The 18,093-nt window shown below is 38.3% G+C and overlaps 1 protein-coding gene across 1 annotated transcript in view; it reads left to right on the top strand.

The window, feature by feature from the left end:
- The first annotated feature begins 2,544 nt into the window (after positions 1-2,544).
- The window catches only part of MIPEP (mitochondrial intermediate peptidase), a 70,500-nt gene continuing 54,951 nt past the window's right edge, over positions 2,545-18,093 (top strand). The window contains exons 1-10 of the mRNA XM_085321795.1: positions 2,545-2,640; positions 3,644-3,817; positions 4,602-4,690; positions 8,108-8,194; positions 9,284-9,347; positions 11,151-11,333; positions 14,079-14,235; positions 14,958-15,006; positions 15,650-15,710; positions 16,431-16,483. Coding sequence (XP_085177921.1) covers positions 2,545-2,640; positions 3,644-3,817; positions 4,602-4,690; positions 8,108-8,194; positions 9,284-9,347; positions 11,151-11,333; positions 14,079-14,235; positions 14,958-15,006; positions 15,650-15,710; positions 16,431-16,483 — 1,013 coding nt within the window. The remainder of the gene's footprint in view (positions 2,641-3,643; positions 3,818-4,601; positions 4,691-8,107; positions 8,195-9,283; positions 9,348-11,150; positions 11,334-14,078; positions 14,236-14,957; positions 15,007-15,649; positions 15,711-16,430; positions 16,484-18,093) is intronic.

Consider the following 18,093-nt stretch of genomic DNA (forward strand, 5'->3'; position numbering starts at 1 on the left):
GGGGGCCGCGCGCCCTTGAGGTGTTGGGGGTGGGGGCGGTGGCCGCCTCCCTTTCCCGCCTTGCTGCGGGGCGCAGCGGGTCCCGGCTGCCGGCGAGGTCRGGTTTTGCTTTTTGCGTGTGAGATTTTTCTCCCAAACCACCCTGTTCTTGTAATATTTTAAGTCGCCCTGGCAGCTTGCCCTCCTGCAGCCTCCTGAGCCAGGGGCTGAAGGCCGCSTTCAGTAACGTTTGTGCCTCGGTAGGTGAGACTGCTCCTGGTCGCTGCTGTGCGACGCTCATTCCCCGGGCAGTGGCGTGTTTTTAGAGGCTTGGAATTATCTAGATGGTTTCTTCTTAAAAAAACAATAAATTTTTTGTTTTCAAAATGTTATTCGTGTGTCGAATCCTTAAAAATTCCTCAGAGTTCGGTAGTTCATGAGTGATGACTTCTGCAAARATGATCTTCACTGACAATTTTAGTTTTGATTTTGGAATCTTGTACAATTATTAATAATCAGCCAGATTCCTCTTGTGTTGTCTAATGAGCTTTTTATTCCTTTATTTTGTCTTTTAACTGGTGAGGAAAGGAGAGAGACAAGTGTGACCACTTGTCATGTAAAATATATAATTGCACATACTATGTTTAAAATCAAGCATCTGAAATACTGTTAGCATTTTGTGTTTGAGAGGATCGTTTGGGGAACTGAGGGAAGGAGGAGCAGAGAAACTTGATCTTTTTCACCATTAAATTCTTTTCAAAGAAGCATTTATTTTTCAGGTAGATGATAGGCTTCTTGATCTATTTCTGTTTAAGGATAAGTTACATTTGTTGATGAGAGTCCTCAGAAATGTGGGACAAATAACCAACGKTTTTTTCTCTATATTTTTAAAGTAATTGTTGCTTTCTGGCAAGCACTGTTTTTGTTAGATGTTACRTGACAGATGCTACACAAATGGTGAAGTTGGTACAGTTGAAACTTTACTAGCAAAACTCATTTTGTCTTATGACCATTTTCTGAGTCCTGTCAGTACAACAAAAATTGCTGCTGGTGAATACAAGCAAGTCTGTTAACAGCATAAGATGTGCTGGTGCAGTTTCAATGACATGGTGCACACAAATAAACAGAATACGTACAATGTCTGTAGAATCCAGGTGTGCGTCCTCTGATGCCAYCTGTTGCTGCTCTGCTCTCCAGGCTGGTTGAACTTGAACTCTGGGGCTAAGGGATTCAGTGACTGCAAATCAGACCCCTGTTTACAATCCACCCATTTGTCCGGAAATTATTTTCTTCTTGCTCTTGCACCTTTGTGAGAATACTGACATAGGCCTTGCTCCAGGAAAAAAATTGGATAAGTACTATGTGTTTGCTTGGTCTAGGGAATGGATTCTTTATTCACTTGATGGGTGAATGGAAAGGATGAATAATTCTTTGAGAATAGAGATGTGTATTCCAGACTTGCAAAGACAATGTAACAGGTAGGGTATAAATGCTGATGCCAAACAAAGCAAAGAATGCTGCAGCTGTGCAGCCGGTTAAAGAATGGCCAAAGCCAGTTAAAGAACACAGAGAACTACACTGGACCATTTTTCTTTTCTTTTTTTTTTAATGACAAAACTCCGTGGCTAATTTACCTCTGAGAGAAGATGCCAACTGTTCAGAGAACTGTGTGYCAAGGAGGAGCTCAATGAGGAGGACAAATGATGGTGTAGGGCAGCAAGAAAGCCAGAAACTCTCTGAGACCGTTCACAACTGAGATCCTCAACTGAATGAAGGAGAATAAAAGGACAAGGTCTTGTCCGTTTTTTATAGCAAGCATTAATGAAGGACAATATGATATATGCATAAATGTGTGTGTGCACACAGATGTGTATATATATATCTTAAATATATACTTAAAAAATCTTTYATTCAGTGTTCTCTACATTTCAGTCTAATTCCTGTCCCCAAATAACAAATGTAAACATGGGAAGTGCAAGCCAAGGGTTAGGTCTTAGGGTGGCCAGCTTGTACTAAGAGCATTAGAAAAAATGGCAGTACTTGCAACACCAACAGAAAGAAAACAGGAAAAAGCAACCCAGGACATCCCAAATAAATTTTTTTAGGTTATGCTTTTGCCCAAGAATACATARTATTACAGATAAGCTTGCAGACAAGTTTGAAGCTTTAAAATTTATCTGGATAAATACTTGCAATTTACATGCAAACGAGTATCTAACATCTGTAATACAAAGATCTTGATCTTGCAGAAGATGCATTCTAAAGTAACTGATGTCCAGGTTTTCAAATCTGGGTTGTGATTTTTAGATGCTGACATTACATTTTGGGGGTGAGGGGGGGATGGATGTTGTGTGAGATCGTCTTACTGGTGCTGTTAGATACCCTAGTTAGCTTTTAAGGAGATGTTCGTGTTGCAATTGAGAGGTTGGGCAAAAGGTGTCCATCACTTACAGAGAAGCTGTTTGTTCGTACTTGAAAAAGCTTTCTTGCTGCTCTATCGTGAAATTTTTCTAGCAGATAGTGTTAGTGACTTTGATTTACGGTAGGACTTTCTTTCATTCTATTATGCAAGCACGGAATGTAATTGCTGTCCATGTCTCCACTGCCAAAGCCATTCTCAGTGAAGTGTCTACATTGCACTGTAGGACAGAGACAGGCTTGGTAAAAGCTTCAAGAAGGAAACTGTTCATACCATAAAATTGTCTGCTGATGATGATCATTCCTTCGAGGTCTGATTCCCACACTTGGGGCTCATTACATGAGCCTGAGTCCACTGTCCTGTTGTCTGCAGTTGGTTGATGAGTATCTGGAGCAGCTGACCAGCTTGTGCACTATTCTGTCCTCTGCCCCTCTCCTTCATAAGTTTCTTTCTTCTGAGGAAGAAAGGGATGTTTTGCCCTCATTTCAGAATGTAAAGAGTCCTCATATGATTTGTTTGGTGCCTGTGCTTTGGAAGCAACAGTAAAGGCTTTGAAGAAGAAAAAGGTTTTAYAGGAGGTTTTGGAATGGAACAGGAGAGTTGGTGAGAATTCTTTGCCAAACTTACTATTTGCTGAGAATAAACTTAGCTAAAAGAATTTCAGTGAGGTTGTGCTCTAGAGAGAGATGTTGGGAAATCAAAATATTTATATGTGATGCTAATGTATTTGACAGATGTAATTTGATTTTTGTGATGATTCTATCTGCAAAGACACTCGTACATGGGAACATTTTAGTGAAGTGCTGCAATATGCTAGCTGGAGTCATTCTGCTAAAATTTTGTAGTGAAAACAATTCCTTACAGTGTGATGTCTAAATTACTTTTGAAAATAACACTATAGGAATTTATTTGATCAGAAGCTTCTCTTAACAAATGATGAAGTAATGCTGTATCCACAGACTATGAAATGTAGAATATACTTCCTAATGAAGATTTCTAACTATTTGTGATGCTTAAATTTAAAAGCACAAATAACTTGAAAATATGTAATATTTATTGAAGGAAAATTCTGGGTAATATTTATTCTAGATATAATTTGTATACTGATTAATAGAAACATCTGAGTTTTGTAAGACTTTGGRAAAAAAAGCAGAACTTTTTTGTCTAGTATTCAGAAAGTGAAACAAAGGGTAAGAAATTACAAAAGATGGTAGTGATATGTTTTCATTGTGTTCTATACTGTAGGGTCTGTTTGGTGTTCCAGAACTGAGTTGTCCAGAAGGATTTCAAGAAGCACAGGGCAAAGCATTGCAAGAATCAGAACAGCTAGTCCAGAAGGCATGTTCAACACCACCTGGACCCGAGATTGTAATGATCTTTGATCAGCTTTCAGATGCCTTGTGCAGAGTAGCAGACTTGGTAAGTTACTTTTTTTTTCACTTGAAGCATTCTTTTAAACTGACTTATTTTAATGGTTTACATCATGTYGTTCTGTTTTAGGATTTTCTGCACTGCAGTAAATAGTATAGCAGCTCTGTGAAATTCTGTATTAAGACAGAAAATTAAGAAGGCCCTCTTAACTGAATGAATGTTAGTTACAGAGACTTTTACTGAATGATCCGTAAAGAACTTAGACACTAAAAGCAGCAGGTGAAGCTAAGTATTATCTTTTATTAATGCAGAAAACAATGCAATTGCATTTCCTAGGTTCACTGAATTAGAACACTTGGTCTGACATTTTGTGCATTGCAAGACATTCAGTTTTACCAGAGTTTTTAGTTACTGCTCTGTAGAAACTATTTGTCCTAAGCATATCTTTTAAAAAGCATCACTCTTCATTTGAAGAGAGCAGTCCCAYTATTCACCGTGTTGTTTAATACTTGTCAGCACAATTTCCAGGTAGGCTTAGTTTTTGAGAAAAAGGGGTTACGCATATAGATTGCACAGAACTGTAGAAAAAAGTGTTAATCATAGAAATAGTAAAGTTGGAAGGAACCTCTGGAGATCATCTAGTCCAACCTCCCCACTCAGCAGGGTCACCTAGAGCATGTTAGACAGGGCTGCATCCAGGCAGGCCTTGAATATCTCCATAGAAGGAGATATTAATGTAAATGAAACTACTTTAAACTCAATTTGCTTATAAAACAAGATTTTTAATTTATCTTTTTGCCTCACAGTTCTTTTCTTCCTTTTACCATGTCAGGCTGATTTTGTGAAAATTGCCCATCCTGACTTTGCATTCAGAGAGGCTGCTGAAGAAGCTTGCAGAAGCATTGGTACCATGGTAGAGAAGTACGTTCTTTATTTCGCAATAATACATAAATATCTTTGCATAAACATCTTTTATAAATTACTATTTTATGCACATATGACAATAGCAGTCCAAAAAAACCAATAGGAAGTATTGACATGTGAAAACAAAGTGTCACTTTTGTTGTTACAGGTATTTAGGGATTTAGCTTCATTGTGAAATCTCATAAAAGGTTATTCTATTTTGGCTTCAATTTGTATTCTGCAGAAAGTTTAAGTTATCCACTATGTCTATGTTACTGAAGCCCATCAACAGCTCAGATTTACATTTTTCTAAGACTGATGACAGTCAACTAGCTGTTGCAAAGCACATGTAATGCTAAATTGGTTTTAATAGTGAGGTCTTTGTAAATCACCGCACTTTTTCTCTGATATGCTGACCTCTTGAATTCCAGCTCATAAGAGGGATATGTGAAAGAGGGAAAGGATAGTTTCCTACTAAATAGTGTTTCTGTTGTGTTGTCAGTGTTTCTATTTCTATTTCTAAATAATTTTTATTTAGGACTCTTAATATGTGACTGGGCTACACTGGCATGTGTGTACACTTCTTTAAAACTTAATTTTGTAGAAGATACTCTTAAAGTTGAAGATATTCTTAAAGTTGAAGATTGGAACTTTTTTTAAATCTCAAAATCTGTTCCTGAAAGTTGCCTCTGATGCTCTTGATCACAGGGATTTGATTTACCTCTCTTTTCCTCTTGACTTCTGAGAAGGTGGAAATGAATGGTCTTTACTGTATGGGTACAGCGTCCATTCAGAATTTCAGTATCTACCCTTTCCATGACATTCAGGAATAGCCTTCTTAAGTAAAAGCTTTGCCAAGCAGCAGTGTRAAGGTGACACAGACTGCTGCTTCCCTCAGGATTCCAAAAGACAAGAGGGAGTRACTAGTTCAGCTGATATCCCAAAGTAAGTTGCAAAGGCAGTGGGGCATTCTGTACTCTGTGGAGAGCAGCAGTGCATCAGATTGTTTGGTAAGCTTTGTGACTAAAATGACTGGCTAAAAAGGAAAGAATTCTAATTGTACGAATTCTAATTCAGCAGTATTTGTTGCTTTGGTCTTACCCATATGTTTGGGAAGCCTTTCACTTGGGATTGTATTTTTCAAGACTTAAAGGTTAAGCATACCATCTATAGTGGTATGACCTTAGTATCTGAATGCTACTTCAGATTTAAAATTTGTAGAAAGAAGAAAAATATTCAGAAATTAATCTGAATTTCGTAGATTTATAAGTTACTACACATGTACAGGTCTAGCTGTTAGTGAATGTTCCTCTTCATGAGCAAATGATGTCCCTTAGGAACTATTCTTGTTTAATAGTACAATTTTGCTTTTGACATTTTGGAGAAGAGATAACTGGGGATAATATGATAAGAATTCTGTAGAATCATGAGCAGACTGGACRGGGGGGAATGGTAATCAGTTGTACCTTGCCTCTTCCCAGAAAAGAAGTAGTGGAATGCAGATTGAGAGCAAAGAAGAAGAGGTGGTTTTTCGTACACAGTCTCATGAAACTGTGACACTTCTTGGGTCTGTTGTGTAGGCTAAATTTTTCTTTTTCTGTTGTGGGTTCAAAGGAAGATCAGGAACATCTTTGGAGAGTGACTGGTCAAAGATTACTGAATACATAAAAACCTTATCTGGCTCATGATGTCTCTGAGTCATAAATTGATGGGGGCTTAAAAAATATTTGAGACAGCATTATATATGTTTAGCTGGGTTTGGTCACTTCAGTGGGTATCTGCTTTTGGTCACTTTTTGACAGGGTGCTGGATTAGAGGGACATTTAGTGTGACCTTGTATGCTTTCTTCATATGTTCTTATTTAGCCCCTTCCATTTGGGGCCTTTTTTGATGCACAGGCATGATGTGATGCTTTCATTCTGTCTCTGTGTATTATAACTGTGTATTAGTACTTACTGAGTACATTTCACAAAGGCAGATGTAGAAGCTTCCTGCACCCCAGCTGCTTTAAGAAGTTAGTGCTCAGAGCTGCCAGGCTGGGGGTGCTGTCTCCTGCATGAGTGTATGTGCAAGTATTTGGTTCCTTACCCTGGATATGACCAAATAATCCAAGTCAACATACGTGCTTGTAAGAAATGTTCCAGCAGATGTGGTGGAAATAGTATTCTCTGGCATAGGGGCAATTATGAATAGCTGGAAATGTTCTGGAGATGGTAAGTTCTTACTCTGCTTCTACTCATTCCTTTAATGAAATTGGAGTTCTTTCACAATAAGGATTTGAAAACAGTTCTCCCACCCCTGTGGTCTAGCTGTGATTTTCATTGCATATAGAAAATAAGCTGCCATGCTTAGACTTGCTCATATTTCCACAAAATGCAATCCAAAAGTATTTTGCTGCTGGGACCTCCAGACCTGCTTCCATGCTAGTTTGTCTGCACATCCTTTGAATATTAACTTTGTAGATTTTAAGTATGGTTGTGAGCTAGAAATCATTTTTCACAGAATCACAGAATGGTTGAGGTTGGAAGRGACCTSTGGAGATCATTTAGTCCAGCTCCCCTGCTCAAGCAGGGTCACCTAGAGCACGTTGCACAGGATCACGTCCGGGTGGGTTTTGAAGATCTCTAGAGAAGGAGACTCCACAACCTCTCTGGGCAACCTGTGCCAGTGCTCTGTCACTCTCACAGTAAAGAATTTCTTCCTTGTATTTAGGCAGAACTTCCTGTGTTTCAGTTTGTGCCTCACTGCCTCTTGTCCTGTCRCTTGGCACCACTGAAAAGAGTCCGGCCCCATCCTCTTGACACCCTCCCTTAAGGTATTTTGTTGACATTGRTAAGATCCCCTCTCATCTTCTCTTCCCCAGGCTGAACAGGCCCAGCTCGCACAGCCGTTCCTCATAGGGCAGATGCTGCAGTCCCCTAATGATCTTTGTAGCCTTGTGCTGGACTCTCTCCAGTAGCTCCATGTCTCTCTTGTAGTGGGGAGCCCAGAACTGGACACAGTACTGGAGATGAGCCTCAGCAGGGCTTAGTAGAGGGGCAGGATCACCTCCCTCGACCTGCTGGCAACAATCTTCCTAATGCAGCCCAGGAGACCATTGACCTTCCTGGCCACAAGGGCACATTGCTGGCTCATGGTCAACTTGTTGTGCAGCAGGACTCCAAGGTCCCAGCAGCTTTGCAGAGYTGCTTTCCAGCAGGTCAGCCYCCASCCTGTACTGGTGCATGCAGTTATTTCTCCCTAGGTGCATGACCCTGCACTTGCCTTTATTGAACTTCAGGAGGTTCTTCTCCGCCCAATTTTTAAAAATGCTATCCTTGGTTTAGAATATAGTTTCAGCAAATACTATGCTCTGCCTTTAATTAGTAATACCATGATACTGAAATATTAGTGTTTGTTGCTAATGCATGATTCTTTTACTCTGTATCTTTCCAGATTAAATACGGATGTTGATCTGTGTCAGAGTTTGAGACAGCTGCTGACTGATGAAGTTGTAATGGGTTCCCTAGATCCAGAAACCAGGTACTTATTAATGCTATAACTTCAGATGTTTAGATAATTCAAATAATTCCTTATTGTGTTTGTGTTTTTTTTGTTTTGTTAAAKTGGTTAATACAACTGTAAAACATACCAGGTCCCTGTTACTACAAAATTATCTGTACAAGAGTTAGGAAGTTCATAGTTTCAGTCTTGGAAGATGTGTCTCTGACTGTGGAGTGTGAGATACGTTTAAGTTGCATTACTGAGATCTGCAAAAATGTAAAATGAGACTGTAAGATTTTCTGTGATAACTCTAACTTGATTAAAATTACTGTGATGTATATATCAAACAAAGTAAATATTTAAGAAGAAAAATAGGGAATAGGCTATATAATTTGATTTCAATTTATGCAAACGAAAATGAGAGGGCTTCTTTATTCAGTCTGAGAATATCAGATGCAACTCCTGATTTAGTCTAGAATGCACTAGAAAATTTCATAATACATAACACCTTTGTTAGTATTTCAGAAAAATAAAAATTAAGTTATTCATTCAACTRATGAGATACTGTAAGATGAATTTTCATCTTTCAAAATCAAATTATCAGTGTATTCATTTAAAGCTTTCTTTATGTTTGCTGTAAAACACTTTAGTTGCTGTTTATTCTGTTATAAATTTGAATAATTTCTTTCCTGACATGATAAGACTAGCCTAATGCCTAATGTTTGCCTGTGTTATAAGTAAGCTACTTCTTTCTTCAACTACCATCAAAGATGTTAGATTTGAAGGGCTCTTTTTCTGATCAGTAGAATAAATGAAGTATCAAATTAAAATGGTAGTTGGGATAAGTTAATGTAGTAGAATTATTTTGAAAGTTATTTGCAAAGTGGATGACAAAGAAAAAATCTTATTTCATTGAGTAAACTATTAAAGGAATAAAACATAGGATGTTTGTGTCCACTAAAAATACACTGACACAACAGTTGAAATAAGTAATTGTATTCTCTGGCTCATGCCAAAATACAGACTGTGAAAGATGGCAAACCTAAGTAACTACTAAAGGTAAAAACTGTTAAGAAATTGTTTGTTGTGAAATGAGGCTGTTTTAACAGGGATTTACTGTATTTTTAGGCGAGTGGCAGAACTTTTTATGTTTGATTTTGAGATCAGTGGCATTCATTTGGATGAAGAAAAGGTAATTTTTGGCTACAGTATGTGAATAGACATTTACCTAACTATGAAAGACCAGATAATGAAACATTCAGGACATGAATCATGTGATTCTGTGCCAGTTCATCCCCTGAGATTCCTATTGACMTCAGTAAAATTCTGACTTCTCAATAGATAGTTAATTTTGTCTATTGAAATCACTTATATAGTATTTATTGTTGTCTTTGATATTATTTGGCTATTCATTTCGCAGTTTGGCCACAAAACTCATTTTGCTCTTCAGGAGAGTTATAAGCCAACCTGGGAACCTACTTCTTTTGACTAGCGTCTGCATCAGATATTTTAAATAAATGTATACCTGTCTGAACAGCTTTCTTATAGAGAGGGTAATGCAGCACCCCATGCACTGTGATGACAGTTTAATCAAGCAGAGTATTTTAGGAAGGATCAAGTATAATGTCCAGGCTATCCCTTTGGTGCCTTTGTAACTAGAAGTAATAAATTTTATCCGCCTTTGAAAGTCTGGGCAAGGTCTGATACCTATTTTGGAGTTCTTCACTCCTTTTTTTGATAGTTAATGATGGATTTGTCAAAACCAATAGCTTGATGGCTTGTGGTATGGGTGCTGTGTGGGATGTCTGTTCATAGCTTGTGTGCCTGTATAAGGTAAAGAGCTTATTTATTTAAGTCTTCCTTCCTATGAGATCAATACAAAGCTCTTTTACCATACTAGATTTAGGTGATAAAGTCATTCTGAAGAGCATTGCTCTGATGGTGTTTGCAACCTGGAAAATGCTTCTAGAATGCTTTTTGTACAATTTCTTTGCACAAATAGCTTGAAACATGGACTTCACATTTTATATCTGATTTACCATTTTTTTCCTACATTTATTAACTCTATGATACTTCATCTCCTCTCAATAACACCATTCGTTGCCCCTTATATTTTGCATGTTTCCTTCTTCCTTCCCTGCCTATTCCATTATGCATCTTCTGTTGTTTTTCACTTTTTCATTTCTTTTTCATTTCAGACTCTAGACTCTCATCACTAAGCTGAAACTTATTTTCTCTGTTATAAAGAATTTCTGCTTTTTATAATAAAACTGAAGATGTGCTTAAATAATAAGGGTGGAAAGGGAGAACAGATCTGCAGGTTTTATAATTCTCTTCACTTATGTTGTATCTGTTACTCCAACCTTTTGTTTTAACTATCACCCTACAGATGATAGAGAACATACTTTACTTAACTGACATGGGCAAGTCTGCTGAAGTAAATAAGGTATCTTACAGTGAGGTTAAACATCTGAAATACTGACATGATAAGAGCCTAAGTTATCAAATTCTCAGGAAAAGGTTGAAATATCATAAATGCTTTACTGTTTTAGAGAATAGTACAATAAAACAGTAACAACAGAACTGTAATTTTGTATCTGCTTAAATTTATTTACAATATTAATATGATTTATCGATCTTGAGGATGTTCTTTTTTCTCCTCAATGTTTTACAGAGCAGTCAGATTAGTCATGGTTTTATAAGTGCTTAGCAAGTAGTTAGCACAACCTTTTGTGCATTTTTCTTACTCCAGAAATGTAGGCATTTTCTTTCAAAAGGGAAACCTGTATGAAATTGTATATCTGTATGTGCATCTGATCTTTCTCCTGTTGACTTCAGCCCTCCATTGGGATTGTGTTGATACTGCAGGTCTAATCATAAATGTACTATTTACTGCCCTGCTTCTGGAAAATTTCTTTTACAATTTTGCAAAGTTTGAGACTTACTTGTACTATATCTGAAGATATTGTGTGTGTTGTACTTTATTTTCTTACAGCGTAAAAAGGCAGTCAACCTCAACATCAAAATATTGGATTTATGTAACGAATTTCTGACAGGAACTCACCTTCCCAACAAGATTGGCAAACATGTTTTGCCAGAGCACATTTGGTATAATTTTACAGCTGAAGGCAATTACTTACAAGTTGCTGGTCTACATGCCGACTGTCCTGATGATCTGGTGTGTATTCCCTGACTCTCCTATAGCATGCTCTATAGTAAAGTTACAAATCAGTTATTTTAATTGTTRTTGAGGCATATGCTTATGATTTATGATTATGATGTTTTGACTAGCAATAGAGGTCCATTAARGACATGATAATCAATGGCAGCTTTGGCTGTAGCAACTGTGAAGTAATAAAGTTGAAGATCCCAAAGGGAATCAAGAGAGTAGCCGAATACAGACCCTGAACTTCAGGCAATCAAACTTGAGCTTATTCAGGAAACTGGCAGGTTGGATCCCATGGGAGGCAGCTCTAGAGGGTAAAGAGACTCAAGCTGGCAGGTCTATAAAGAAAGACAGCATCCTCCAAGTACAAGAATGGTCCATCATGGTACTCAGGAACAAAAGCAGATGTATCAGGAGCCAGGCTTGGCTAAGCAGGGAGCTTGTGATGGACTTCCATCTCCAAAAGGCAGAAGGAGGTGGAAGCATAGACAGGATACAAAGGAAAAGGAGGAATTTAGAAATATTGCCTGTGCATGCAGGGGTGGTGTCAGGAAAGCCAGAATTTGACTGCAGTTGAGACTTGCAAAGGATATTAATGACAACAATAAGAGTTTCTACTGCTGCATTAGTAGTAAAAGATTGAAAAAAGGAAAACTTGGGCTTGGTGCTGAGTGCAGTGGGCAGTATAGTGACAACAGACACAGATGAGGCTGAGATACCTGTTGCTTTCTTTTCCTGAGTCTTCGCTGATAAGATCTTTCAGGCCCCTGTGCTTAGTGAAATGGTTTGAGGAGGAGAATGACCAACAATAGATGAGGATGGAGGAAGATGGCAGGAGATCTGCATGGATGAGCAAGGAGCTCCTGGCAAAACTCAAACTGAAGAAGATAGTACACAGAACGTGGAAAATGGAACAAAAGGCACAGTTCCTGAATGTCTTCTTTGCTTCAGTCTTTACTACTAGGAGCAACCCTCAGGAATCTCAGAGCCTGGAGACAAAAGAGAATCTGGAGAGGAAAGACTTTCCCTTGGTTGGGGAGGATCAGGTGACATCCTGACAAATCTGACATCCACAAATCCGTGGACCCTGATGGGATGCACCCATGAGTACTGAGGGAGCTGGCAGATGTTATTGCTAGGCTGCTTTCCGTCATCTTTGAAAAGCCATGGAGAGCAGAAAGCTAATCTCACTACCATTCTTCATAAAGGGAGGACCCAGAAAGAGGACTTCAGAAAGAGGACCCAGGAAATTACRGGCTAGTCAACTTCACTTCCATCCGTGGAAAGGTGGAAAGCTCATTATGGACATCATCTCCAAGCATATGGAGGAAAAGAAGGTGATCAGGAGTAGTCAGTATGGATTCACCAAGGGGAAATCGTGCTCAGCTAATCTGATAGCCTTCTCTGATGGAATGACTGGCTGGGAGGATGAGGGGAGAGCAGTGGACGTTGTCTTCCTTGACTTCAGCAAGGCTTTTAACACTGTCTCCCATAACATCCTCCAAGGTAAGCTCAGGAAGTGTGGGTTAGACGAGTGGACAGTGACGTGGATTGAGAACTGACTGAAAGGCAGAGCTCAGAGGGTCGTCATCAGTGGTGCAGAGTCTAGTTAGAGGCATGTGGCTAGTAGAGTTTCCCAGGGCTCAGAACTAAGTCCTGTGTTGTTCAACTTCTTCATCAATGACCTGGATGAGGGGACAGAGTGCATCCTCAGCAAGTTTGTTGATAGTACCAAATGGAGAGGAGTGGCTGATATGTCAGAAGGCTGTGCTGCCATTCACAGAGATCTGGACAGGCTGGAGAGTTGGGTGGAGAGGAACCTCATGGACCTATTGGCTATAGTCTAGTTAACAGAGCTCTGTATGCTGTTGGCTGTTGCTGAGAAGACACTCTTCTGAATCTTGTTCAGGGAAGGGGATGGGTATCTCAGTTTCACTGCGTTTTTTTATCTCAAAACCCAGTTGTGGAGAACAGGTAGGAAATGACGATGACTTTTATTACAAACTCCGGACCTGCATTCCTATTGCATATTTGATCCGAGAGGGAAGCTTATTGTAAAGAGGACAAATTTAAGTTGTTGCCTGATTTCTTAAGCCTGTKCAGTGTGTAATATTACGTGAAATAAAGATCGTCTTCAATTAGTTTGTGAAATATAAAAAATAATTTTCCCAAGGTTGCTGAGGTTTGGGGTGATCTTGTTGAGAGTCACCAAAAGGATCAGAAATAGGAGAAAGAAACTGATTTCCATTCATAGATAAGCAGACTAAAGCTTGCTGCTTTAAAAGGAGTAGTGCTTTTCTGTCCATTGTCTTTCTCTCCCCTACCACTGTCTCTAGTTTTAATCAGATTCTTCATGAGCCAATTTAACTGACATGCAGAGAACAATTTGATTTTCTTTTATCTTCAGAAGTTTTAGTGAGTCAAAGCAACTCCAGAGTTGTCTGAGAAGCACAGATGTTGGCATGAGGAGAGTGGCAGATAGCAGAGAGAGGGACTGCAGACAGGAGGAGGGAATAGGACCTTCTTTAGGCAGTCTGGAATGGTTAGCTAATCTCACTGCATTTCCTCCTTCCCTTTGTAATGGAAAAGAGTGGTAATTGGCAGGCAGTCATAATTATCATATTTTTAAAAATGTTTTAGGCCTTTTCTGAACAATATCAGTGAAATACAGCTGTAATGTGAGATCTTTTATTGTTTCATTTGCTTGCTTTGTGAATTATGCTGTAGTAATGTGACCTTTTTATTTTTTCATATTAGGTGCGAGAAGCTGCTTACAAGATTTTTCTTTACCCAAATGCAGAGCAGCTGAGCTGTTTAGAAGAACTACTTGCTAGTCGAAACAGCCTGGCACAGCTTGTTGGCTATAACACCTTTGCCCACAGGGCTCTTCAAGGAACAATGGCTAAAAATCCAGGTAGAACGCGTGTGTGATAGGATATGCTGAGAAATAAAATGTACTGTATAGGTGTGAGTCTGTTTTGCTAAATTTACAGAATGTGGTTCTTCCGGTGAAATATATTACTGCAGTTATGTTTTGCTATATGAAGTTTCTGTGTTTTCTGTAAACAGCAGTTCTAGCTGAGTAGGAGTCCTTTTTTTTTTTTTTTTTTTAATCCAGAATCAGTGTTTACTCCTTACATTATGAAGTTGCTCTTATTTCAGCATCTAGCAAAATAAATATGGTACTTGCATATATTATCTAAAACAATGGCACATAGTAGTTAAAATCTCTTGTTCTAAGAGATCTTGTTCTGCTTGGGATGTTCTGATGTATCCTAACACCTTTTCACAGAATCACAGAATGGTTGAGGTTGGAAGGGACCTCTGGAAATCATTTAGTCCAGCTCCCCTGCTCAAGCAGGGCCACCTAGAGCACCTTAGACAAGATCACGTTCAGGCAGGTTTTGAAGATCTGCAGAGAAGGAGACTCCACAGCCTCTCTGGGCAGCCTGTGCCAGTGCTCTGTCACTCTCACAGTAAAGAACATTTTCCTCATATTCAAATGGAACTTCATGTGTTTCAATTTGTACCTGTTGCCTCTTGTCCTGTCACTTTGCACCACTGAAAAGAGTCCAGCCACATCCTTTGGAAGGAAGGAATCACTTTTTTCTTTTTTTYCCTTAATTTTATTTCTAGAGACAGTAACACAGTTTCTGGAGAAGCTCTCGGACCAGTTGTCTCAAAGGTGTGTCTTTTCCACTAAATCATTTTTCTAATCACACTTTTATTTCGAGAATTGAGAGACTCATGTACTCATGTAAGTCAGTGCTACATATTATATGCTCTGATGGAAAGCAGAAGTAAAAGTAAGACTTCATCTGAGTTTTGAGAGGAGCTATCAGCCAAGAGTAAACACTGTGGCTATGAGAAGAGAATACCTGAGACTGAATGCAACAAGTGAGGAGCCAAGAAATGCAGGTGACAGCAAACAGGAAAACGAAGTTTAAATCCTGAAGTTCTGACGCACCTTTCTTGGGCTTCTCCCATATGTGTATTTCCATGTAATTTACGTCTGTGAACAAATTTTCCTGTTTGTCCTGCTTGCTTCTCTTAATTTCATGCAGCTCAAAGAGTTTCATGTCTGTTTATGGTTTCAGATGCTTTGCAAGTGCATGACCAATATCAGTGGGCCTTGATTTGAAGGCATCTGAATGAGAGAAGCAGAAAGGAAGGTGCTTTTACTGTAGCGTATGGGCCCATAATTTCGCAGAGTTCAAACGATCTCTGATGATAGATACTTTCTTATGACATAGCATTCCCACATACTGTAGTCCATTGCTCAAAAACCTTTAATGAATACTTTCTTTCATCATAAAAATATTTTGCAGAACACAAAAAGATTTTGAAATGATGACGAAGATGAAAATGAAGCTTAACCCACAAAATTCAGTAAGTTAAGTTTTCATATATGATTTTCTGGCTTTTTTTTAATACATAGTATAAGTTAATGATGATCTGCATGAAAAGTAACTCAGTTTAAATATATAACATATAGTATAATTAGAGAGAGAAACTTTCCATCTTCTGGCTTCAAATGCTTTTGGTTTTTTACCTCTATTAGTATTAAAACCAAACACTGAGTGTGAGATAGCTGTTGGTTTATACAAAGTGATACTGTGCTAGTCAAAACTCAAAGTAATGAAAGTGAATGTTTGTTTTGACTTAATTAATGGATTCATTGAAAAATAAGGGCTGTACTATATAGTAGGTGCATGTCCAGTTTGCAGGCCATTGTGCCATCTTGTATACATTTGTATATAATTGTATATAATTTGTACATTTGTACAAATACATAATTGTACATTTGTATATAATTCTGTTTGTAACTATGTTTATTGTTTTATTTTGTGTATTTCTTGAAATCTGATATGCAGTCCCATATGTATCTGAATAGGAAATGCTATCTTCAAACAAACATTAAAATAGAGGATTCAAATTGTGGCATATCATGCTATTTCCAATGATGATGTATTTAGCACTGAATGTTTCTCACTATGTTATAAAGTTCTGTGGCTTGTAGAAACTAAAAGTATGCAGAGGAAGCAAAACATTTGCTTTCCGTTCATTTGCTGTCTGTTACTGTAATTATAAAATGGAATTCTCTTTCAGAAATTGATGCCGTGGGATCACCCTTACTACAGCAGTGTCCTGCGAGCTGAGAGGTAAGCTCCTTATGTTTATGATTGTAATGTAAATGAGTGTCTTTATTTCATCTCTCACAGTAAGGATAATAAAAGTCCTCAATGTAAACAGGTTTTCCCCCTTTGAAGATGCACTTCAATGAGAAAAAAATAAAGAATATCTGGAGGGGCAGTTGTCTGTTACATTTCTTAGTCACTATTGGAATACTTGTAAAAGTTTTTGGCTCCTCTGTTGTTTTACACTGAAATATTGGCCCTCTTTGAAGATATGAGAGGATGAAACAGTTTCAGAACAGCTACAAAATCCTCTGATTTTGCTTTTAGCTCTTAGCAGAACTGCAGCAATGTTTAAAAATAAATTTTGGTCACTGAACACAATCCAGCTCCTCTTCAGATTACTGTATGTTGCTTCTTACTGAACTTTCATTCCCTGCCACAAACCTGAAATAGAAACATCTTGAGAAGATTTTTACTGTTTCACTAAGTAGAATACGTTCTCATCTATCCTGCAAAGGCTGTGATTAGATTCACAACACAGACTTCAATAGTGCTCAAGAGTTTTGTACATAATGAGATTCCAACTGTGAAAGTCAAGCGCCCTACATGTTACCTATTACTAGATCAGCAGTGGTGACCTTTTTGATTTGCATTGTGAAAGATACTTTAAAATTGTGTTTCTCTCACAAGCTGGGGGGGGGGGAGAGGGGGAGGGAAATCTTGCCTTCACTGTATAATTGTAGGTTTTTGCTTTTTAAACAAGCCTAGACTGAAAGTATCTGATTAAAGAAGTTTACTCTGGATCTGAAGTGTATGCCTGTATGAACATAGCATTATGGAAGTAGTGCTAGTGGTTGGCCTGGCTGTTTCACTGCTTTCTTGTACACTGACACTGAGACAATGATTTTGTGAGCAGCGGCTCTAATGTTGGATTTCTCTTAATATACTGCATGCCTGGGTAGCAGTTGATCTATGTATGTGCAGCACCATTCGCTTGCTATGCCATGGAGCTCAAGGGACGTTCAGCTGCTAGCTTTGCTCATAGAAGTCATTCCAGGAACATGCAGCACTCTACAGTATATGCATAGATTACTACTCTGTGATGTGGCGTGGGAATGGCTGCTTTTGCTTTAAATTGGACAGGTAGCAAACTATTTCTATGAACATGAAAGCAAAATAATGGTTATACTGGAGGAGATTCAAGGTCCATCTGGCTGCATCTTAGCAATGGCAGAAAGCAGTCTATGGAAGAATGTGACGATACTTGTTCAAAATACTGTCCTAACTTTTATCTCCTAATTTTCTTCATTAAAGCACCTATATTTAATAATACTTGAATCTCTTTATAGATTCTACTGGAATGCTAAAATTAAGATTGTGTTAATAAAAGTTATAAGGAATATGTACATACATGCATTTCCTATACTGTCTTCTTTTTCTGATTACAGAATTAGTATGTCCCGTAAAGGTTAAATCTTTAAGTGTGAAAGGCACTGTGCTTGTTTTCCTTCCTGGGGGGAATACTGTTTTATTACGCTTTTTATATCTTTTGATGAAGCTGATCATATAGTAAATGAGTTGTTGATGTTGATTTTTGTCCCCGGCTGATTCTTTCAGTCTAGTTCATGTTGTTA

Source organism: Rhea americana, unplaced genomic scaffold, assembly GCF_003343005.1.
Source record: "Rhea americana isolate MKP2758 unplaced genomic scaffold, rheAme1 scaffold_71, whole genome shotgun sequence".
Lineage (NCBI taxonomy): Eukaryota > Metazoa > Chordata > Aves > Rheiformes > Rheidae > Rhea > Rhea americana.